This window comes from Cupressus sempervirens, chromosome 5, assembly GCF_028749045.1.
Source record: "Cupressus sempervirens isolate cs-2001-9-10 chromosome 5, ASM2874904v1, whole genome shotgun sequence".
Classification (NCBI taxonomy): Eukaryota; Viridiplantae; Streptophyta; class Pinopsida; order Cupressales; family Cupressaceae; genus Cupressus; species Cupressus sempervirens.
This window is the reverse complement of record NC_143122.1, coordinates 724,388,494-724,413,238: the sequence shown is the minus strand read 5'-3', so window position 1 is coordinate 724,413,238 and position 24,745 is coordinate 724,388,494. Positions and strand designations below refer to the sequence as shown.

At 34.9% G+C, this 24,745-nt stretch overlaps 1 protein-coding gene across 1 annotated transcript; it reads left to right on the top strand.

Moving 5' to 3' along the window:
• Positions 1-5,884: 5,884 nt before the first annotated feature.
• Positions 5,885-6,931, top strand: LOC149558028 (uncharacterized). Its single transcript, XM_089830574.1, has one exon. The coding sequence runs from the start codon at positions 5,885-5,887 to the stop codon at positions 6,929-6,931; it is 1,047 nt and encodes a 348-aa protein (XP_089686700.1).
• Positions 6,932-24,745: the final 17,814 nt, after the last annotated feature.

Here is a 24,745-nt window from a genome sequence, read left to right as displayed (position 1 = left end):
GAAAGAATTCAAAGTGTTCTCAAAAGCATAGAAAAGAAATCCAAAAAATCAGAGGAAATAGACATCATTCAGATTTCACTTAACAAATATAAGGAAGGAATCAATCTACTAAATGCAATGAGCATAAAAGTGGCAAGATTGAAAGAAAAATTACACTCAAATAAAGAAATGATGAAAATATTTAGAGTATTAAACAACTCAATGAAGAAATTACACTCAAAATTAATGACACCATAGATCAAATAGAGATTCTTCAACAAGAAAAGGAACTGGAAAACATCAATGGAAAGTTAGAACCATAAATTTGAGAATCTCAAAAGGAAAATAAAAAAGAGGGAAAAGAATAGTTGGGAAAGAATCAACACGTAAGGAAGGATAGCCCAATTTTTCAAAACAAGCATGCAGAGAATTTTCTTCAGAATGAGGGAAGTACCAAAGCTATTGAAGATATTGGAAATGAATGGCTTTTCACAACTAGGAACTCTACAAGCACAACACATATAGAAAAAGAGATAGCACAAATAATTCCACTAGCATCAGTAGTTCAATGGAATAATATTACTATTGCAAAAAGAGCTAAAAATTCTGTGAAACTCCTGCTAATGGAATTGATCCCTTTGAAGTAAGAGTCAGTGAGGATACAGAGAAGGAAGAAGAGCCTAAAGTTTCATCTCTAGTAGAAGGAGAAACATTTTTAAATATTTCAAATATCCAAAGGCCAAACACTAGTCAAGATTTAGAAGAGTCTAGTTAGTAAGGAATCTAGGAGAGTTGGGAAGAATATGGAGTTATGATGGATCTAGAATAGAACAATGAAAAAGAAGAAATTGAAGAAGGGGGAGGTTAGATTAAGGAAATCATAGAGAAAGGTGAGAAGAAGATTGATTTATCCAAGCATATAATTGAAGAATTATAAAAAGAAAATGACCATGAGAATGATGAAAGCAATACAGTAAGCATCAGTAATGCTCAGAAGAATCTATAAAATTTGGGTATTGTAATTAATTAGGAAGGCATCAGGATCCCAAAATGTGGTAAAAAAAAGTCAAAATAAGGAATAAAGTCACTAAAAGAACTCAGAGAGGCAAATGGTTAGGCTAAAAAATAGAAAAAACTTGTGCATATTCTAAAAGCTAGGAAGCGGAAGAGCATTCCCATGTCAATATGAGGATTACAACATGGAATGCTAGAGGCCTTAATGCTTCAAGTGAAAAATGGTTATTAAAGTGATACATCTCTCTCTTTGAATCTAAAATTATACTTATACAAGAATCTAAACTTAATAGAGAAGAAGGAATCAAATTAGGAAAGAAACTTGGGAGTTGGAAAATAGTCTTACAAGAATCAAGAGGAGCATCAAGAGGGATATGAATAATATGGAATTTGAGGAGAATTATCTTAGATATGATAATCTTGAATCACAACGAGATGTGTTGTAGAATAAAGAGTATCAAGAACAATCTCCAAATCATCCTAATCAATATATATGGGCCAACACAAACAATTAAAAATAATCTTTTATGGGAAGAAATCAGCATTTTCATGAGAGATTATCACAAGGAAAACATACTTACATGTGGGGATTTTAATGTTACTTTAAATTTGGATGAAAAAAGTGGGGGAATGTAGCACATCACATAGGCAACAATAGACTTTAAAAGGTGGATAGAGAAAAATAAGCTTCTAGATATTCCAACTGGCAATGGGACTTATACTTGGAATAATAGAAGAAAAGACTTCACCTACATTGTAAAAAAATTGGATAGATTCTTCTTTAAAGGAGAACTAAAAGAAATAGATATGGTTCTCCAGTCAACAATCCTACCTATAACAGGGTCTAATCACTACCCGGTAAGAATTGAATTAACTAAACCCATTAGACCATTAGAAATCCCTTTAAATGTGGAAAAATATGATTTCTAGACACTAATTTCATGGAAAATATAAAATTATGGTGGACAAAGGGAAACTTCCAATGATAAAAAAATGTATTGCTTTGTCTCTAAGATGAAAATGATCAAAAAAAAGATTCTAAAGTGGAACAAAATACATTTCAATAACATATTCAAAGAAAAAATAGAGAACGAAGAAAACCTAAAAGCTTTAAACAATGATGTTATAAAGAAAGGAATGGATATAGAAAATTTCTTAAAAGAAAAGGAACTACTAACAAAATAGGAGGAAATATTGGCAAAAGAAGAAATTTTTTGGAGATAGAAATCTCAAGAAACATGGATAGTAGAAGGCGATTATAACACTAAATTTTTTCATAATAGAACTATTTTCAACAGATCTTTAAACAAAATTACAAAGATCAAGAATAGTGCAGGAAATATAATTGAACACTTAATGAACATAGTAAAAGTATATGTGGACTATTTCAAAAACCTTCTAAATAACTATGACTTCTCGAATATGAAAGCTCAAGTAAATTAAGATGCTAGAAAATGTCCTGAAGTTGGTCACATTAGAAGATAATAAATTTCTTACAAACCCCTATCCTTAGAAGAAATAAAATTTGCACTTTTTAGTCTAAATCTTGATAAATTGCCAGGATTGGATGGCTTTTAGGCTTTCTTTTATCAAAAATTTTGGGACATAATCAGGTTAGAAATATGGGAAGCCATAGAAGCTTCTAGGAATGGTGGATCATAATTAATAGAAATTAATCATACCTTCTTTACTCTTATCCCTAAAAAAGCTTCTTCAGAAGTTCTTAGGGATTTTAGACCTATAGCTCTATGTAATACTATTTACAAAATCCTCTCATAAGATTTGGCATGTCATCTTAAATTAGTCCTCTCTAAATTAATATAAGAGGAACAAATAGGTTTTGTAACTAAAAGATCCATTTTATATGGTATAATCAATGGATCAACACAATCTTCAATTATATTTCAACCCCAAAAATCTAACTCCTAATAAATGGAACCCCAAAAGGTTTCTTCAATATCTCAAGAGGTATTAGACAAGGAGATCCCATTTCACCTTTTTTGTTCATCATTATGGCTGAAGCTTTTGGGAAATCAATTAAAAGAGCACAGATAAAAGGTAATATCAAAGGCATATAACTATTGTAGAAAATATCCCTAATATCATTCACCAACAGTTTGTTGATGATACCATATTGCCAGGAGAAATCTCTTTGGAAGAAGCCCAAAACTTCAAAAACATCATACACCAGTATATGTGTAACATATGAATTTTCCTAACTAATTTCAATCAGTAATTAACTATCATCTATCCCTTTCACAAAACAATGATCTCATCTAACTAACTAAAAACTAGGAGGAAGTAACTGCTATCTAATTTAGTTGCATCTTAAAATCGATGAAATATAAATGAATTAAATAGATGATTACTTTGTTATCATTAAATAAATCTAACATGTTCAACTAAATTTAAAGTAAAAAGTAACATTTTTAAACATATGTAAATTTCTACGTTATCAAATTAAGCTTTCATTATTCTAAAAGTAAAAAGAAAAGAAAAGAACATATAGTTGTGATGAAGAATTCTCTTTGTCTTTTTGTTCAAGCCTCAGTATTGGTGAGAGGAGAAGCATTGACAAAGGCTTAACCTCTCAACCGCAAACCATACTTATCCCCACACATCCTAACTTAATTAGAACAACCCTCCCTACCTCAAGATCAAGCTTGGGATGTTCATAAGTCCATCCATCTAAGTAATCACATGGTTTGAGTGCCCCAACAGTTATTTCCCAAATAACTAAAGCATCTAGACAAACAAAAAAGATCTCATGTTCAACACATCTACCTATATCTACCCTGGCCAAGTATTTCAAAGTTGTGTTCGTTTGCCAACTTTTCTATCTTCATTTGGAGCTCTCTTCGTCGCTTAGACTGGACCTGTGGATTCGCTTGGACATCGCCTCTCATGCCAAAGTTGTGGGTCGAACAGAGGAATGTATCAGAAGGAAAAAGAGGAAATTCTACAGACTCCTCAGGAAACAGCAGGGATTCAGTCCTTCATTCTTTGGTCCAACCCCTGTCCTCTCAGCTGACCCTCTTTCTATTCCCCCACCTACCCTCCTCTTCTTTCTAGCTCCTCGCAGCTGCGTCCCTCCTCCTCCTCCCTCAGCTCTGTCCCCTTCTCCTGCTATCATACTCCCTCCTCACATGATCATATCTTAGACCGCGTCGCTCTGCCACCTTCTCAACTTTTGTCTCCTCATTTTCCTCTTCCTGCGCCTTCCCAGCCACTCCCCCCGCCACCTCATTTCAAGACTACATCTTCTCACTCGGCAGCGACTGCCCCTCCAATGTCGTTTCCTCCTAAGGTCTCCAGGCGCTAGATCTCCTCTCCTCATCCATCCCACAGAAGCTGTGCACCTTCATTCTCTCTCTCTGCCCGCCAGTCCATGGTTCATAGTGCTCAACATTATAGCACCACATCGTGCTCTCCGCTCCAGCAGTGATCCCCACCCAACGGCTCATCCCTGGTACAGAGTTCGCTTCCTCCAAACAGCTCATCATTGGTGCAGAGCTCACTTCAGCCAAACGGCTCATCCCTGGTGCATGGTACGCTTCCGCCCAACAGCTCATTCTTGGTGCAAGGTACGCTTTTGTCTACTCCTCATTTTTTTTACTGCCTTAATTCGTTGGACTCAGCTGTTCACCTATCGTCTAATTTTGACTTGGACACGCTTTCTCCACCCACCCAATTGCATTTATCCAAGGTTGACATCAATTCAACCATTCCTCTGCTCACCAGCCCCTCTGACCACACGTCCCATCACTCTTTTCATGCTGCTTCCTTTTCGTGCATCCCTTGCTCTCCCCATTTGCGAACCTCCTCTTTCTCTCCTCGCCTCTCTAAACCTCGGGCTTCCTCTCCTAGCCCTCATTCTCTCAGTCTGAGTGCTACCCCTCCTTCCCATCCTTCATCATCCAAGTTTGACCATTGCTCTGGTTCCCCTCCCACTCCACCTCATTCTCCACTTCTCGGCCTCGTCCCCATCTCTCCCAACCCTTCCCTAGTGTTACACTAGGAATCAAAACTTGTGGTCAACCTATCCCATGCTCCTTTAGACCCCCTCGCTTTTAAGTTTCTCAATAGAGGCCTCAATTTCTCTATCTCTCCCCGCTCCATTCCTCACATCAATTTTCTAGTTGAAGTGGAGAATGTGGCTCATTCCCTCCCCTCCGCTATCATCGAGATTGTTAGGCAAGATTGTTCAGTTGCTTTAAGGTGTGCCAAACCTCCCAAGTGTAATATCCCCTGTTTTGAGTCTCTTGCCTTCGAACACCTTCTTCCCAATCATGACCTTGTTATCTCCAGGGCAGATAAAGGCAATGCCACTGTTATCTTGGATAAATCGGACTATATTTCCAAGATGTATGACCTTCTCTCAAACCCTGACAGCTATAGGGTTGTTCATCGCAACCCGTGCAGTAAAATCTTGAAGAAGGTCAAAATGGCCATCGCCAACTCCTCTTTTGATGATGCCACTAAGAGGCATCTCTTGCCCTCCAAAGAGCTTACTCCTCATATCTATGGCATCCCCAAGATCCATAAAGCCAACATTCCTTTAAGGCCCATTGTGGATACTATGGGTTCCCCTACCTAGAAGCTTGCCTCTTTCTTAGCTAAGCTCTTATCCCCTCATGTTGGTAATGTTGACTCATTTGTCAAGGACTCACAACACTTTGTTGATTTTATCTATGATGCCTCATGCGATGATAGGGATATCTTGGTCAGCTTTGATGTTGTTTCCCTCTTCACCAAAGTCCCCATCATCGATACTATTGACATCATCAGGCGCAAGGTCAATTCTGAGGTTGTCTCCTTGGTAGAGTTATGTCTTCGATCCACTTTCTTCTCTTTCCAAGGTGTTATTTATGAGCAAGTGGATGGTGTGGCCATGGGCTTGCCCCTCTCTCCACTTGTCGCCAACCTCTATATGGAACATTTTAAAGACATTGCTCTGCGTTCTTCCCCTCTCAAACCTAAATGGTGCAAACGTTATGTTGATGATACCAATGTCTGTTGGCCTCATGGCCTTGAAAAGCTTGAAGAGTTTCATGTGCATCTCAATAATGTGGCTTCTTGCATTTCTTTTACCAAAGAGGTTGAATCTTCCAAGTGCATACCTTTTCATGACATCTTGATTATCAGGAAACCTAATGGTACCTTAGGTTGCAAGGTTTTCCGCAAAGCCACTCATACCGACCACTATCTTCATGCTGCTTCGCATCACCACCCTAGCCAAAAAGTGGGCACTATCAAAACCCTTGCCTTGAGAGCCTTCCGTATTTGCGATGTTGAAAACTTAGACCTTGAGCTTTCCCACCTCCGCCAAGTCTTCATATGGAATGGCTATTCACACAAACAAATCTCTCAGGCTTTCAATCTCGCTAGGTCTTTCTCGCGTGCCTCCTCGCTCCCTTCCTCTTCTCCCCCAGACCCCTCTTCATTTGTCTCTCTTCCTTTCGTTGCCGGCATCTCTCACAAGATCACCAAGATTCTTACCAAGCATGGTGTGCAGGTGGCTTTCAGACCCTTGACCACCTTAAAGAATTGCATCCCCTCGCTTAAAGACCCCAAGGATTTCTTCTTGGAATCAGGCGTCTATAAGATCCAGTGCTCTTGTGGCACTCCTTATATAGGTGAAACAGGTCGCTCTATCCACACGAGGATCAAAGAACATGCTGCTGACATTAGGCATGAACGAGTGGCCAAATCAGCCTTGGCAGAACACTCCGCCTCCACTAAGCATCATGTCTTCCTAGAAAACGCTCATGTTGTGTGCAAGGAAGACAACTTCTTCAAGAGGAAACTCAAAGAGGCTATTGAAATCTTCAACAACCCTTCCAACCTCAATCGTGATGACGGCTGGAACTTGAACACCTCTTGGCATCCTCTATTGTCTTCCCTCCCTCCTATTTCACCTCGCGTTCTTCCCTCCTAGCTCGAGTTTCTTCCCCCCCTTTTTCTTCCACTTTTCTCTCTCTTGGCTCCCCACTGCACCCCACCGTCTCTCCCCCTTCCCCCTCGCTTTCCAACTCTGGGTGGATGCTTGTCCTCGTCTCCTCCACTCTCACTCTCTCTCTCCCTCTTTCTCCCTCTCCCTCCCCCTTCGTCACCCTAGTTCATGTTTCTCTCCTCCGGGTTCCTTTTTTCTTCTCTTTGTTGATTGCCTTAGGTTTTTTGTGCTCTGCACTTATTTTTACCTTTATTTATTTTTGTATTCCTTTCCATTTATTTTTATTTTTATTTTTATTTTGAATTCTTTTTACTTTCCATTTTTTCTTCTTCTTTATAATCTCTCATTTTTTTATTTTTTTATTTTTTTTTTCTTTATTGTTTTTTTTCTATTTTTATCTTTTATTTTTATTTTTAAAATTTTAATGCTCTTTATTTTTCATTTTTCCTTTTCTAATTTCTCTTTTCCAATTTTTATATTTCTTTTCATTCACTTCGCTGTCTTCTTTCCTTTTTATCTTTTTATTATTTATTAATTTATTTTGGTTGATTTTTATTTTTAATTTTGATTTTATCTGATTAGTTTTTATTTATTTATTTATTTTTATTTTTATTTTTGTTTTACATATTTTTGGTTTTTATATTTATATTTTATATATTTGTGGGTATTTTTTTTCTTGTTGTTTTATTTTTGTTTTTCTGATTTTTTATACTTATTTATTTATTATTACTTGTTATTCGCATTCCATTTATTTATTTATTTTTATTTTTTATTTTTAATATAGGCTCTTTTGTTTTTATTGCCTCACCCCATTTTCTTTTTCTTTTTATCATTTTTATTTTTTGTTTCTCTTGTTCTTTTTATTTTTTAGTTTTTGCATTTGTGTTCTTTCGCTTCTGGTATTTTTGGTTTATATATATATATATATATATATATATATATATATATATATATATATATATATATATATATATATATATATATATATATATATATATATATATATATATATATATATATATATATATATATATATATATATATATATATATATATACATTCATATAGATATATATTCATATATATATTTATACGAATATTTTCATATTGATATATACATTCATATAGATATACTTTCGTATATATATATATATATATATATATTCTCATAGATATATATATATATTCATATAGATATACATTTATTCACTTAGATATATATATAATTTTTTGTTTTTTGTTATTGTTTTTGCTTGATTAACCGGCTTAGGCATTTATATTTAGATATATATAAATTTAATTTATTGTTTGTTTGTTCTTGTTGACTGATTTGGATTTTTTGATTTTATATTTATATATATATATATATATATATATATATATATATATATATATATATATATATATATATATATATATTTATTTATTTATTTACGTATTTATACTTTTATATTTTATTTTTGTTTTCCTATCATTTTCATTTCTAATCCTTTCTTCCTCAAAATTTCTTCTTTTGACTTCTCACCCTCTCCGTCCTCCGTGCCTCCTCAGTCTCCATGCCCCTTCCCATCTCTCCATCCTCTTTTTATCCCCTCTCTTAGATCTACATTCCATTTTTTGCTCTCAGTGACTCAGTGGCATCCTGATGATGGATCATACAGTATGATCTGAAACGTTGATGAAAAAACTCACACAATCTTCCCCAGAAATTAATACAAACTATAATTATATCTATATTTGCATTCACCATATAGACTGAATATATAATCAACATCAAAATCTATTTAAACATGGTAAGAGAATGATATCAAGACACCATCTAGCATGGTATATAGATTTAAAAGGAAAGAATGGATTCAAAAGGAGAACATTTCAACTATACATAGCACCTCTTACATGACTGGTATCAGTCTTATCCTACTTTCGTGGCTAGAAATATGGGCTTTGCACTTCCCTAGCTCTATCCCAATAGATAGAAATAGACATGAAGATGAAAGGGGAAAGGTACAATAGGTTAAAGTAGTCAATAACAATATCAATATGCCTTAACATATGAGTTGTTGAGTAGATGAAACATGAAATGGATAAAGAAAAAGTTTATGATAAATATGATCAAGGAGACTCTTTTAAAATACTTTCTTGTCTCTTTGGCTACCTTTAGTTATAAATATTGCCATTCAAATGGCTCTCAAATCTAATTTTAAAAGAAGTAAATAAGGAGGGAAAGAATAAGAAGTTGAAGAGTTTTAATTTATTATTTTATTAGTACTATGCATTCTTATAAACGTTCATGTGTATGTATTGATAAAGTGACATCATTAGATTATAAACTTATAATTTATTGGTCTCACCTTATTTTTATATACATGTCTTCATATTTGAGGTTGTATATTAATGATTAAATAATAAATCTTCAAATGCATGAATTTCACATTTTTAATTTAGATTATTTAAGTCTGTGTTATATTGTTTTTCTAATAGCTCATACAGTCCTATAATGCAATATGTTGTCAAGTCTGAGTATCCTTCAAAAGGTAGTCTTAGGTCAAACCTGTCGATCCTGATGATTGGACCAATTGACCATCCCCTTCCAATGATCCCATTTAGCAATGCTTCCCCTCTCTTCAATCTTCTTCTTGCAATCACCAAAACAAAACATTCTCACCAAGACATAAATTCAAGGATATATTAATTGTTAATTCAAAACCATTGTCAATTATCCAGTGGAAATTATAGATTTCACCAACCTCTACAATAACTAACTCATTTCACATGATCATGAATGAAATAACTCATTATCAATTGGTACAACATATATAATTAAATAACTCACTTCACATGATCAGGAAAGGAATAAATTGATACAATGTCTATAATTAACTAACTCACTTTACATGATCAGGAAAGAAATAAATTGGTACAATGCTTATAATTAACTAACTCACTTCACATGATGAGGAAAGAAATAAATTGATGCAATGTCTAAAATTAACTAACTCACTTCACATGATTAGGAATGAAATAAATTGATACAATGTCTAAAATTAACTAGTTTCACATGATCATAAAAGAAATAATTCATTAAACCAACAACTATGATCAATTTAAAACTTAGGGAAAATTTTGGAATGTAAAATACCCACCCCCTTAGTTTTTTCATCATCCTTGATGAACACAATGGCAAAGTTAAGTAGTTCTTAGCCAATTATACAAGAAGAAAAAGAAATATTTAGTTTCCAATTTCAGAGAAAAGATAGGGATATCTTTGAAAAATATCATGATAATCCTCCTAGGTGGCATTATCCTTAGAATATTGGTCCCACTAGACCTTGCACTACATTACTTCCCGATTTCATAAGCATAGCTTATGTACCTCGAGTATTCTGAGCAGTCTTACCTCTACCACCCCTAGTTCTCGTACCTGCAATAACTTCCAATCAATCATATGTTCATGGTGCATAATATAATTTTTAAGATATGGCACATAGAAGATGTCATCCATCTTGGCAAGGGCTGGTGGTAAAAAAATCATGTAAGCTACTGGGTTCACAACTTGCAAAACTTCAAAGGGTCCCACATATCTCAGGGCTAGTTTAGCATTTTTTCCAAACTTGATTGTATTTTTTTTAGGCTTAACCCTTAGTAACACCTTGTCCCCTACTGAGAATTCTCTAGGTGTTCTTTTCACATTACCTTAACTATTTTGTCTATTGTTTGCTTCCTTTAACCTTTGACAAATCTTGATTACATGTTCCTCCATCTCCTTAAGCATTTTAGGCCCAACAATGATTCTATCTTCTAATCAATTCTAACTCACTAGAGTTTTGTATTTACAACCGTGGAAGGCCTCAAAGAGAGCCATTCTAATGGTGAACTGATAGGAGTTATTATATGCAAATTCTACCTAGGGTAAGTATGTTTCCCATTGGTACTATCAATCCATACAGTATACTCTTAGGATATCTTCTAATACTTGATTTACTTATTCTAATTGGCCATCTGTCTTAGAATGATAGGCTAAGCTAATGTTCAACTTGGTGCCTAGAGCTATAACTAATGTTTTCCAGAATCTAGAATTTATTCTAGCATCCCTATCTAAAATAATTTTCTTCATAATTTCATGCAACCTAAAAATCTCTTTTATGAACTTATGGGCAATCTTAGGTCCTCCATCAGTAAAATTTCCTAGTATAAAATGAGAAACCTTCATTAATCTATCAACCAAAACCAAAATAGTGTTGTGTCGATTTTGTGTCATAGGTAACCCTTGTACAAAATCCATGGATATTACCTGCCATTTCCATTCAGGTACTTCATTTGGGTGCAAAAAACCTGTTGGGTATCAATGTTCTTCTTTTATTGTCTGGCATTCCAAACATCTTGCTACAAACTTGATTATCTCCCTTTTCATCCCCTTTCAAAAATATAGAGGTTTTATATCAAATAACATTTATGTTGCTCCTCTATGTCCTGAATATGGGGTTGAATGAAATTCACCTAAAATTAGTCTTCAAAGTTCAAGGTTGTTGGGCACATAGATTTTGTGGAGATATCTTAATAATCCATCCTCTTCTAAGCTAAACTCTAAGTACTTAGGATCTTTTTGGTCTCTAATAAGAGCTAAGCTAATTTTTGTATAAAACTCATCATGCTCCAAGTGTTGTAAAATTTGATCCATCAACCTGAAGTTTATAGTAGTTATCTTTGAGATGTGTCTTCTCTAGCTTAAGGAATATGCCACCTTGTTTTCCTTACCTCTAATATAACGTATGCTAAACTCATAATCTGCTAAGAATTCTAGCCACCTCCTTTGTCTAGCATTAAGATTCGATTGGGTGAAAATATATTTCAAACTCTGATGATCAAATCTAAGCTCAACAGGTTTTCTGATTAAATAATGTCTCCATAGTTGCAAGGCATGTACAATTACTACTAATTCAAGATCATAGGTTGTGTAATTCTATTCATAATTTTTTAGTTTCCTAGATTCGTAAGCAATAACTTGTTCATCATGTATTAACACACCTCCTAATCCTTCTCTAGATGCATCTATTATAACTACAAACTACTTTTGTGGATCAGGTACCCTTAGAATAGGGGATGAAGTCAATTTTTCTTTCAAAAACTCAAAGGATGATTGACACTTCTCTATCCAAATAAAATGTTTTTCTTTTCTCTAAAGTGAAGCGATCAGATAGGCTATCCTTGAGAAGTTTCTAACAAACTTTCCATAGAACCCTGCTAACCCCATAAAGCTCCTAACTTTAGATATATTTCTAGGAATGAGTCATTCCTTAATTTCTTTTATCTTAGATGGATCCACTACTATAGCTTGATTTGATATAATATGTCCTAGATACTGAATTTCCTTTTGGTAAAAATCACACTTAGATAATTTCACATATAGCTTGTGCTATCTTAATCTTTATAGAACTATTTCTAAGTACCTCTGATGTTCTTCTTCATTCTTAGAATATATTAAAATTTCATCTATAAAGAACAATACAAACTTGTCTAGAAAATCTTGAAATATATTGTTCATTAAATTCATGAAAGTTGTTGCAGCATTGGTTAACCTAAAAGACAACACTATAAACTCACAATGTCCATACCTAGTTTTGAATGCAGTTTTATGTATATCCTCATCTTTTATTCAAAGTTGATGGTATCTTGACCTGAAGTCAATTTTTGAAAATATTGTTGCACCATTTATTTGATCAAAAAGTGTTAGGATAAAACCATGGATAGAAATAAAAACTACATGCAAATATAACCAATAAAAGAAAATAATAGATCACTTAAAATGAACACAATGCACCAAGATTTAACATGGTTCACCCAATCTCTAGGCTACATCCACCAAACTGCAAGTCCAATATTATTACAATCCAGTGACTACAACTTGATTACAATTTGTAAACCCTTACAGCTCAATACCACTGCAAGAAGCAATTTCACATCACAACGTAATGAAAATACCTAACCCTAAACCCTTCTATACAAGTATGTACAGTACTTTCCTGATCAATCACCACAATCTAACAATTTCCCACTTGGGGACTAATCAGGCTTCACACTAAACAACAATCTCCCACTTGGAGACTGGTCCTGTAGCAATACCACTACCACATGAGGCTCCCACTAGATCAAGCCACCTTGGACTCTGTTGTTCTTTTATTCATGTTCAGTCTAGAAGACCAACTAAAGCTGAAGAGGAGTTTAGCTTCTCCCATGTTACAACCTTTGTCAACATATTTGTTGGATTGTCATTTGTATGTATCTTCTCTAGCTTTAACTATCCATCCTCCAAAACTGACCGAATGAAATGGTACCACAACTGTATGTGTTTGGTCTTAGAATGCAAAGCTGAATTCTTTGCAAGATGAATGGCACTCTAACTATTTATGAACAAATAATTATCCTTCTGAGGATGTACCAATTCTTCCAAGAAGAACTGAAGCCATATCATCTCCTTGGCTGCCTTTGTAAAAGCAACATACTCTTCCTCTGTAGTGGATAGAGCATTAATCTTCTATAACCTAGAAACCCAGCTCACAGTTGCCCCACCAACAGTAAAGACATAACATATAATACTCTACTTGGTATCAATATCCCCTACCAAAATTGAGTCAACACAGCCCTGTAAATTAGTAGTAGATCCCCCAAAGTGTAAACACTTATTGGATGTTCCTTTCAAATATCTGAGAATCTACTTGATAGCATTCCAATGCTCAAATCCTGGATGACTCATATACCTGCTAAAAACTTCCACTACATGTGCAATATCTTGCCTAGTGCACACCATAGCATACATCAGTCTTTCGATAGCTAAAGCATAGGGTACCTTAGACATCTTATCCTCCTCTTCTTATGTCTTGGGACACATCTCCTTAGTCAACTTCAAATGACCAAGTAAAGGTGTGCTGACAGCTTTAGCATTCTCCATAGAGAAACATTACAACACCTTCTCAACATAATCAGCTTGAGATAGTCTCAATGTTCTATTCTTCCTATCTATACAAATCTTCATACCAAATATTTGTTTTGCTGCCCCCAAATCCTTCATAGCAAATACATGTGCTAATTGGCATTTCAACCCCTTAATATGATCCATGTTAGACCCAACTACAAGTATATCATCAACATATAAACATAAAATAATGTAGCTATCATCATCCAACCTCTTAAAATAAACAAAATAATATGAATGACACATGTTGTAGGTGAGGTGCTTGCTTCAAGCCATATAAACTTTTCTTCAACTTGCACACTAAGTTCTCCTTGCCTTTGACCTCAAATCCCTTGGCTGAGCCATATATATTTCTTCATCCAAATCACCATGAAGGAAGGTTTTTTTAACAACCAACTACTCTAAATGCAAATCTTCGATAGCCACAAGACTTAAAATAGTACGAATAGAAGTCATTTTAACAACAGGAGAAAATATCTCATCAAAATCAATTCCCTTTTTCTGTGCAAATCCTTTTACAACTAACCTAGCCTTAAATCTTTTCTTACCTCCTTCCTCTTCTTTCAACCTATAAACTCACTTATTTTGTAAAGCCTTTTTACCTGCAGACAACTTGCACAAATCCCATATCTTATTCTTTAGGAAAGAGTCCATTTCATCTTTCATTGCAGACTCCCATTGAATCTTAATATCCACCTACACAGCTTCATCATAACTTTCAAGTTCACCAGCATCAGTAAGTAAAATAGAATACAAAGAGGGAGAAAATCTTTGTGGAGGTCTAAATTTCCTTGTTGACCATCTAACATTCACTTGTGTGTGTGGTATTTGTTGTTGTAGTTGTTGCACATCATGAGAAATGGTTGGAACATCAACTTTTGGAGTATCATACAGTACCACATAATCATCTTCTTTCTTCTCATGTTGCTACAATAGATCTTTGTACAACACTTTCTCATTGAATATGAAATTTGGCTTCTTAAAATTTTATGATTTTCCAAATCCCAAAGCCTATAACAAAATTCATTAATGCTATATCCAAAAAAGACACATTTCTTTGATTTAGCTTCTAGCTTGGTTATATTTTTAGAGTCTATATGAACAAAAGCTTCATAACTGAAGGTCTTGAGAGAAGAATAACTCACCTTCTTACCAGTCCATGCCTCCTCTAGAATACCATAGCCCAAAGGATTAGAGAGTCCTCTATTAATCAAATATACAATAGTATTGATAGCCTTCACTCACATGTGTAAGGGCAACCCAGTATGAAACCTCATGCTCCTTTCGTGCTCCATTATAGTCTTATTCATGCGTTCAGCCACTCCATTTTCCTATGGAGTCCTTGGAATAGTTTTCTATCTAAAAATACCATTAGTGGAGAAATAATCTTCAAATTCAAGACTGCAATACTCACCACCATTATCAGATCTAAGACATTTTAATTTCTTACCAATCTCATTTTCAACCAAGCATTTCCATTTCTTAAAAGTTTGAAATACATAAGATTTATGTCTAAAGAAATATACCCATACTTTTCTAGTTGCATCATCAATAAATGTAACATAATAATGAGAGCTACCAAGGGAACATACTTGAGCCGGTCCTCATACATCTGTATGCACAAGCTCTAATTTCAGCTTTTTGTTTTCTTTCCTAGTCTTTACAAAACTCACTCTCTTTTGTTTTTCATACACACAACTTTCACAAAAATCCATATTAACACATTTCAAACCTAGTAAAACTTTCTTTGAATGAAGTACTTTTATACCTTTCTCACTCATGTACCCAAGTCGGTTGTGCCACATCGATGTATTAGAATCTATAGCAACTATTTGTTCTCCCTACTCAACTACAGCAATTGTTCCTAAACATTCATTTTTCTTTGAAGCAATCAAAGTAGAAGGAACAATATGACCTATATAAGGTACCTACTTTCACACCTTTTGCTACTACAAGGGAACCTTTTGAAACCTTCCAATTTTTATCATTAAAAGTAACTACACAACCCTCATCACCAAGTTGCCCTGCTGAAATTAAATTCCTACTCAACCTTTGAACATGTCTTACCTCATATAGTAGCCAATGATTCCCATTCTGCAACTTAATCTTAATTTTTTCCTTTCCAAAAATCTAATAGGATTCATTATCCCCCAAATAAACAAGCCCAAAATCCCCTTGGACATAATCAATGAAATAACCTCTATGAGGTGTAGCATGAAATGAAGTACAAGAATCTAAAACCCATGAATTATCAACACTTTCTAAAGACAAAAGCAAAGAATCCTCTTTATATTTGTTACTTACCATATTTTCCTTCTTGTCTCCATCTAATTTATCAACTTCATTTTTCTTTCGATTCTAGCAATCTTTCTTTTTATGACCTAGTTTTTCACAGTACCAATAGTCTTTCGGTCCCCTCGATTCAGACCTCTTCCCCTCTGACTTTCCCCTTGATTTCCCATGATTTCTAGAGTTACTTCCTCTCTCATTTGTTTTGCCCCTACTTTTTGCATTCAAAGAACTTTTTGATGTAGATCCACCTAAGGATTTCCTACTCGTTTCCTCACTCAAAACAACATCAATCACATCATCATATTGTTGGATACAATTGATAATTGCATGATTTCCTTTGATATTACACAAATGTCATATCAGTCATCAGACAGAGTCTACCGAGCTCAGAAGGTAAGTACAGCTGTTGACAGAGTTTACCGAGCTTGCAAGGTAAACAAAGGAAGTTTAGTGTTTATCGAGCTCACTCGGTAATCAAAGGATTTGTTGCCGAAAGACAGTGTTTTCTGAACTCACTCGGTAAACAAAGGATATGAGATAGGTTGTCAGTATTTACCGAGCTCACTCGATCATCGAAGAAAAGTAGCAGACAGTGAAAAGTAGCAGACAGTATTTACCGAGCTCACTCGGTCATCGAAGAAAAGTAGCAGACAGTATTAACCAAGCTCACTCGATCATCGAAGAAAAGTAGCAGACAGTGTTAACCGAGCTCACTCGGTCATCAAAGGAAAGTCGAAGAAATTGGTGTTTACCGAGTTCACTCGGCGACTGAAGGATTTCACGAAATTCTCTGTATTAACCGAGCTCAGTCGGTTAACACAGGAATTATTTTCTATGCAGTATTTACCGAGTTAAGTCGGCCAGCGAAGGATTTCTCGAAGGTTAAGTAATTAAAGTTAATTAGTTTATGTAATGTATGAAGCCGACTTATAGCACAATTATTTATAATTGTAACTTGTATTTGAGCTGACTTAAAAATCTGAAAGGTATATATGAAGGATCAAGTTGCGAATTCAAGAATGGAAGTACGAATGTGAACAAACTAGCAGATATGATTGAATATCTAATATGCGAATTATAAGGAAGGTCAGAGCAAATTTTTGAAGGACTAGTGATGCAGAGTTGCATTTGATCAGAGAAGATCCAGAGGAACAGAACAGAGATCTGTATCAGCAAAGATAAGTTGTATTTATTTTAGATCACTCATTGTTACTTTCTAACAATTGTAACAGTGTTTTCAAATCTCTTAACAGAGTGGGTTTAATAGCCTTTTGTAAAATCCTCTAACAAGGTGGCAATTCAGTTGAATTGATCTAAAGACCTCTAGCAAGGCCACTCCTAGCAGGGTGATTAAATCCTCTAACAAGGTCGCACCTAACAGTGTGTTTTGTAACCTTTAACAAGGTTGGCTCCTAACAGGGCTCACTTCAGAAGAGTGAAAAATAGTAACTAGTTACATTGGTGGTTTTTCTCATATTGGGTTTCCACGTTAAATCTGGTGTCTCTTGTCTCTTGATTCTTGTGTTTTCAGTTTGATTATATGAGTATCAGCAATGAGTATTTCCTTTGACATCTTAAGGGACTTGTGGGAAAAGTTTTTGTAGTAACTGATTCACCCCTCCCCTCTCAGTTACTCCATTCTCATTTCCAACAATTGGTATCAGAGCTTATTGGTGCTTGCAGGAAAAGATTTCAAGGATCTAAGCCAAAGATCAAGATGTCTTACAAAAGAGAAATTCCAAGACTCAACAAAAATAACTTCTCTGCATGGCAAGGATTGATGAAACTTCATTTGGCTACTATTGGTGATACAGGACTGAAATATCTTGATGAAAAATACAAAGAACCTTCCGGCACATTATCTGTCAATGATATTGCTGAAAAGAAGACTCATAACAATATGATGATAGACATTGCATCTGCACTAAGCTATGAAGAAACTCACATAATGGCAATCAAAATAATAATGAGATATTTGAAAGGAACTGAAGATTATGGGCTATGGTATAAATTTGGAGGTAATTTGGATTTGAAAGTATTTACTGATGCTGATTGGGCAGGAAACCTTGATGACAAGAAAAGCACAAGTGGAGGAGCATTCTTTCTTGGAAAAAGATTGGTTTCTTGGACAAGCAAAAAGCAGAATTGTATATCCCAATCTACAGCAGAGGCAGAGTATGTTGCTGCAGCAGTAAATTGTTCAAATATTGTTTGGTTTAAGCAGTTATTGCAAGGAATGAGGATGGAAATCAAAGAACCAGTTGTTATGTTCTGTGACAATACTAGTGCAATCAATATATCAAAGAATCCAGTGATGCATTCTAAGACCAAGCATATTGCAATCAAATATCATTTTGTCAGAGAATTGGTACAAGACAAGGAAATCAGATTGGAATATGTCAATTCAAAGGAACAAATTGCTGACATATTCACAAAGCCACTACCTAAGGATGCATTCTTGTATCTCAGAGGTAAGTTAGGGGTTACACCCCTATCCGAAATTTACTAAAAACAAGTTTTAGTGATGCATCAACGCATACCAAAATGAAAATCTATCTGTTGATGCAGTCAAATCTGGAAGCGTTGCATATGAATCAGTACTAAAGGTACATTACAATTCATTTAAGTCCTATTGTCTTTGGCATTTGTTGTCAAAGAGGGAGAGATTTATTTTTTTTACTGTCATATCTTTCTGAAATTTGTGTGAAAAAGAAAGTTCTTATGTAATCCCTTCACAGAGGGAGATTACTGAAAGAGGGAGAGTCTATCATCTTAGAGGGAGAATTGTTGTGATGACACATTGTGCTGATAAGGACTTGTTTTCAAATTTCATTCTGCTATGACATGTTGTGTTGCCATCAATGCCAAAGAGGGAGATTGTTGGATACAATTGATAATTGCATGATTGCCTTTGATGTTACACAAATGTCATATCAGTCATCAGACAGAGTCTACCAAGCTCAGAAGGTAAGTACAGCTGTTGACAGAGTTTACCAAGCTTGCAAGGTAAACAAAGGAAGTTCAGTGTTTACCGAGCTCACTCGTTAATCAAAGGATTTGTTGCCGAAAGACAGTGTTTTCCGAACTCACTCGGTAAACAAAGGATATGAGATAGGTTGTCAGTATTTATCGAGCTCACTCGGTCATCGAAGAAAAGTAGCAGACAGTATTTACCGAGCTCACTCGGTCATCGAAGAAAAGTAGCAGACAGTGAAAAGTAGCAGACAGTATTAACCGAGCTCACTCGGTCATCGAAGAAAAGTAGCAGACAGTGTTAACCGAGCTCACTCGGTCATCAAAGGAAAGTCGAAGAAATCGGTGTTTACCGAGTTCACTCGGCGACTGAAGGATTTCACGAAATTCTCTGTATTAACCAAGCTCAGTCGGTTAACACATGAATTATTTTCTGTGCAGTATTTACCGAGTTAAGTCGGCCAGCGAAGGATTTCTCGAAGGTTAAGTAATTAAAGTTAATTAGTTTATGTAATGTATGAAGCCGACTTATAGCACAATTATTTATAATTGTAACTTGTATTTGAGCCGACTTAAAAATCTGAAAGGTATATATGAAGGATCAAGTTGCGAATTCAAGAATGGAAGTACGAATGTGAACAAACTAGCAGATATGATTGAATATCTAATATGCGAATTATAAGGAAGGTCAGAGCAAATTTTTGAAGGACTAGTGATGCAGAGTTGCATTTGATTAGAGAAGATCCAGAGGAATAGAACAGAGATCTGTATCAGCAAAGATAAGTTGTATTTATTTCAGATCACTCATTGTTACTTTCTAACAATTGTAACAGTGTTTTCAAATCTCTTAACAGAGTGGGTTTAACAGCCTTTTGTAAAATCCTCTAACAAGGTGGCAATTCAGTTGAATTGATCTAAAGACCTCTAGCAAGGCCACTCCTAGCAGGGTGATTAAATCCTCTAACAAGGTCACACCTAACAGTGTGTTTTGTAACCTTTAACAAGGTTGGCTCCTAACAGGGCTCACTTCAGAAGAGTGAAAAATAGTAACTAGTTACATTGGTGGTTTTTCCCATATTGGGTTTCCACGTTAAATCTGGTGTCTCTTGTCTCTTGATTCTTGTGTTTTCAGTTTGATTATATGAGTATCAGCAATGAGTATTTCCTTTGACATCTTAAGGTACTTGTGGGAAAAGTTTTTGTAGTAACTGATTCACCCCTCCCCTCTCAGTTACTCCATTCTCATTTCCAACACATATTTTAGGGTACTAGATCTAGGAATAGAATTACTCACCGCCATTACCAAGCCATTCCAGCTTTCAGGAGAAGAACACAAAATCAAGAGAGCCCTAATTTCTTCATCAAAATTGATACCCACAATGACTAGTAATAGTATTAAACTCATTTAAATGATCTGCAACAGATCCACCTTTTGCCATTTTGATATTAAATAAACACTTCATGAGAAATACCTTGTTTGAAGCAGAGGGTATTTAATATAGTGTTGCTAGGGTTTTCATCAACTCTTTTATCATCTTTTCTTTTGTAATATTAAATGCCACTGATGGTGCCAGGCATAACCGAATGCTTCCAAGTGCCTTTCTGTCCAAAAAATCCCATTCATCATTTGACATAGATCCTTGATTCTTGGCTTTTCCTTCCAATGGCTTCCATAAATCCTTTTGATAAAGATAGTCTTCCATTTGTATCTTTAATAATTGGAAGTTTTTCCCATTAAACCTATCAACCCTCAACTTACCCTCATTTTCCATCACTCCCACTCAATAGTGAGACTTCCACTTAACTGTGAGACTTTCCTATAGAGGATAATTGAAAGACAACCTTGCTCTGATACCACTTGTTAGGATAAAACCATGGACAAAAATAAAAACTACATGCAAATATAACCAATAATAGAAAATAATAGATCACACAGAAATGAACACAAGGCACCAAGATTTAACATGGTTCACCAAATCCCTAGGCTAAGTCCACCAAACTACAAGTCCAATATTATTACAATCCAATGATTACAATCTGTAATCCCTTACAACTAAATACCATCGCAAGAAGCAATTCTGCATCACAACATAATGAAAATACCTAACCCTACACCCTTTTATACATATTTTATGTCATATGGGTTACAACATGTTGGCCATATGTTGATTACAACATCAGCGATGCCCCAAACCCCAAAGAATTTATGAAGTATGTATAGTACTTTCCTAATTAGTCACCACAATCTAACAAAAAGATCATCTATCCTTGATAATGGGTACCAATTTTTAATGGTGACTTTATTAAGCATCCTGTAATCTATACATAATCTCATGGTTCCATCCTTCTTCCTTACAAATAGCACTAGGGCTCCCCATGGTGAGACACTAGGCTAGATCAACTTCTTATCTAACATATCTTGAAGTTGAATTTGTAATTCTATTAATTCTGTACTTGTCATTCTATACAGGGTCTGGGATATGGGTTTCGCTCTTGGTATAAAGTCTATGCTAAGATCAAATGCTTGGGAAGGGGGTAGTCTAGGAAGTTCCTTAGGAAACACATCTTGATAATTTTTCAAATAAGGGTATTTTTCTTTGAAGGACTCTTTTAACTTTTGTTTGATTTCCTCATCTTCATAAATGTAGTCATCTCCATAAGTCATGGTTTTAGGTTCCCTTGTATCCTCAATCCTAATTTAAAAAATCTCACAACCTTTCCTACCATATCTCTTAAGTTACATTGTAGAAATATGTTTTGATATAATTTCATGTTTAATCCCTGAAATGCTTGTTGGTTTACCTTGATCATCCACACTGTTTACAATTTTGGCAAGACAATCTACTTTGGCCTTATGTTCACTGAGAAAATTACTTCCTATGATAATGTCATATGACCCCAAGGGTGTTACATATAAGTTCAATTTTGTTGAGAAATTTAGGAAGTCAACTTGAGCTCCAAATAGGCATTGCTCTACCTTAGCCCTTGACTAGTTCATATATTCGACTGTCCATGGTTTTGCCATAAAACTAGATCTTTTTGGAAACCTACTTAATATCCTAGGTGATATAAAACATTCAAATTCTCTAGTATCAATTAATATGGACACAAGGTTCCCTTAAATCTTACCCTAAGTTTCAATGGGGCCTATCTACTACTCAGCTTGTCTATTATCTAGAGCTGTGTGAATCCTTTGTTGAAAAACTTGTTTCTATTGCGGTAAAGGTGGTCACTGTGGCTAGGTAACGTTGGGTTAAATGGGGCATTATTTTAAATAATCATCTCCTCCACAGTTAAAACATCCTCCTGGTGGTCCTTTTTTTCATTATTCCTATTATTTTTATTTGTATAATAATTTTTTTTGGCATCCTTTGCCTCGTTGCTCTTTAACTCTAGTTTGTTTTTTTTGTAGTCCTTAAATTACTTTTTTTGAGGCTCAAAATCAGCACCATCTAAATTCCAGGTTGTCTTGCTTTTTTGTCTCAGATGGAGTCATCCTTTTTGATTTTGTGTTCTTGCCGAATAGCCTTCTCTAGGGCCTCTTCCATGTTTTGGGGAGCAAGAACATCAATAGCTCCTCCTATTTGATTGTTCAATCCCATGATGAATTTCCTCACCTTAAAATTAGTGTCTTTTTGATAAGGTGGCACGTATTTAAGAAATCAAACTCTCCTAGTACTTATCTACTGACATGTCTCCTTGTTTTAAGTTTTGAAATTCTAAAAGCTTCTGATCACAAAAGTTTTGTGGTAGCCAATGTTTCCAAAATATGTTCACAAATTTCTCCAAGGTGATCTCAGTGGTCCTAATATTCTTTTCAACCTTGGTGTTTCCCCACTAGGTTGCAACTTCTCTGGTAAAATGATATATTCCCCAAATTGCCTTTGAGATTTTAGAGAAATTCCTAATCTCAAAATATTGTTCCATCTCAGTTAACCACGCTTTTTGTTCATCCCTGGACTCAGAACTAGAAAACTTAGGTGGCTTAATTTTCTTAATATTTTTTAATAAATTAGCTACTATCTTTTTCTTCTTTTTCTTCTCTGATTACTTGGGAGAGGGAGTTTTGTTATGTTCATAGACTTCTATCTCTTCTCTAGGAGGTGGTGAGCTTTGAGTTTCCTCATGGTTCTACCCTATCTAGGCTGCCATTTCACTCATTCCTTTTTCCATGGTTTCTAACTTTATTTGTGTCTCTTGCAAGATCTAGAGTACTAGTTTATTAGAGATTTAGGGTTCACAGGTATAATATCTTGATTTACAATGTTCTCATTGTTGTTCATTTTTATGTTTAGGGTTCCCACCTGTTAATTTACAATTGTGTCAATTATGTGAAAAGGAGAGATCTTTTTCAATAAATAAAAGTCTTACAAACACATGATTTCAAATAACTTAATTTAATTTATTATTTTGTTGCTTCATTTTAGCAACCTTATTTACAAAATTTCCTCTATTGAGGAGGTTTACATAAACATAACATTCAATCTTTCTTTGTAACACTAGATTTTGGTTTAGACTGGTACATATCTTGCACCATCTAGGATCTATGAAACTATAAGAGAGGATATCTCTACTAAGCATTCCAGCTTTGAATCAGTTTGTTTCTATATGCTTCTTTGCTAGTAGGAATCCACTTGACTCTTTCTTTCTTCATCTATCTGATTGCCTGATTTAGAGTTTCATTATCTTGGGGTATAAAACAATAGGTGTAGTCATATTTAGTCATATTTTTAATGAGATAGGGAAAGATGGGGTATCGTGTCTTCTTACATTGTTTTTTATGTACTTGCATCCTACAGTCAATCCAATATCTTTCAATTTTCAAGAAGGTAGGGTGCCCTATGTTCAATATCAAACCCAGGGCTTTGATACCATATGTAACATACGAATTTTCCTAACTAATTTCAATTAGTAATTAACTATCATCTATCCCTTTCACAAGACAATGATCTCAACTAACTAACTAAAATCTAGGGAGAAGCAACTTCTATCTAATTTAGTTGCATCTTGACATCAATGAAATATAAAGAAGTTTAATAGATGATTACTTTGTTATCACTAAAATAAATTTGACATATCCAGCTAAATATAAAGTAATAACTAACATTTTTAAACATGCGTAAATTTCTACATTATCAAATTAAGCTTTCATTATTCTAAAAGTAAAAAATAAAATAAAATAACATATAGGTGTGATGAAGAATTCTTTTTTTCTTGTTGTTCAAGCCTCAGAATTGGTGAGAGGAGAAGCATTGACATAAGCTTAACCTCCCAATTGTGGATCATACTTATCCCCACATATCCTAACTTAATAGAATGACCCTACCTACCTTGGGATCGAGCTTGGAATGTTCATAAGTCCAGCCATCTAAGTAATCAGGTGGTTTGAGTGTCCCAACAGTTATTTCCCAAATAACTACAGCATCTGGAAAAACAAAAATAATCTCATGTTCAGCACATCTACCTATATCTACCCTGGCCAAGTATTTCAAAGTTGGGTTTGTAAACCTAATCTCCACCACTCGAATTGACAATTGTTTTACATCATTAGGACAAGCCTGAGC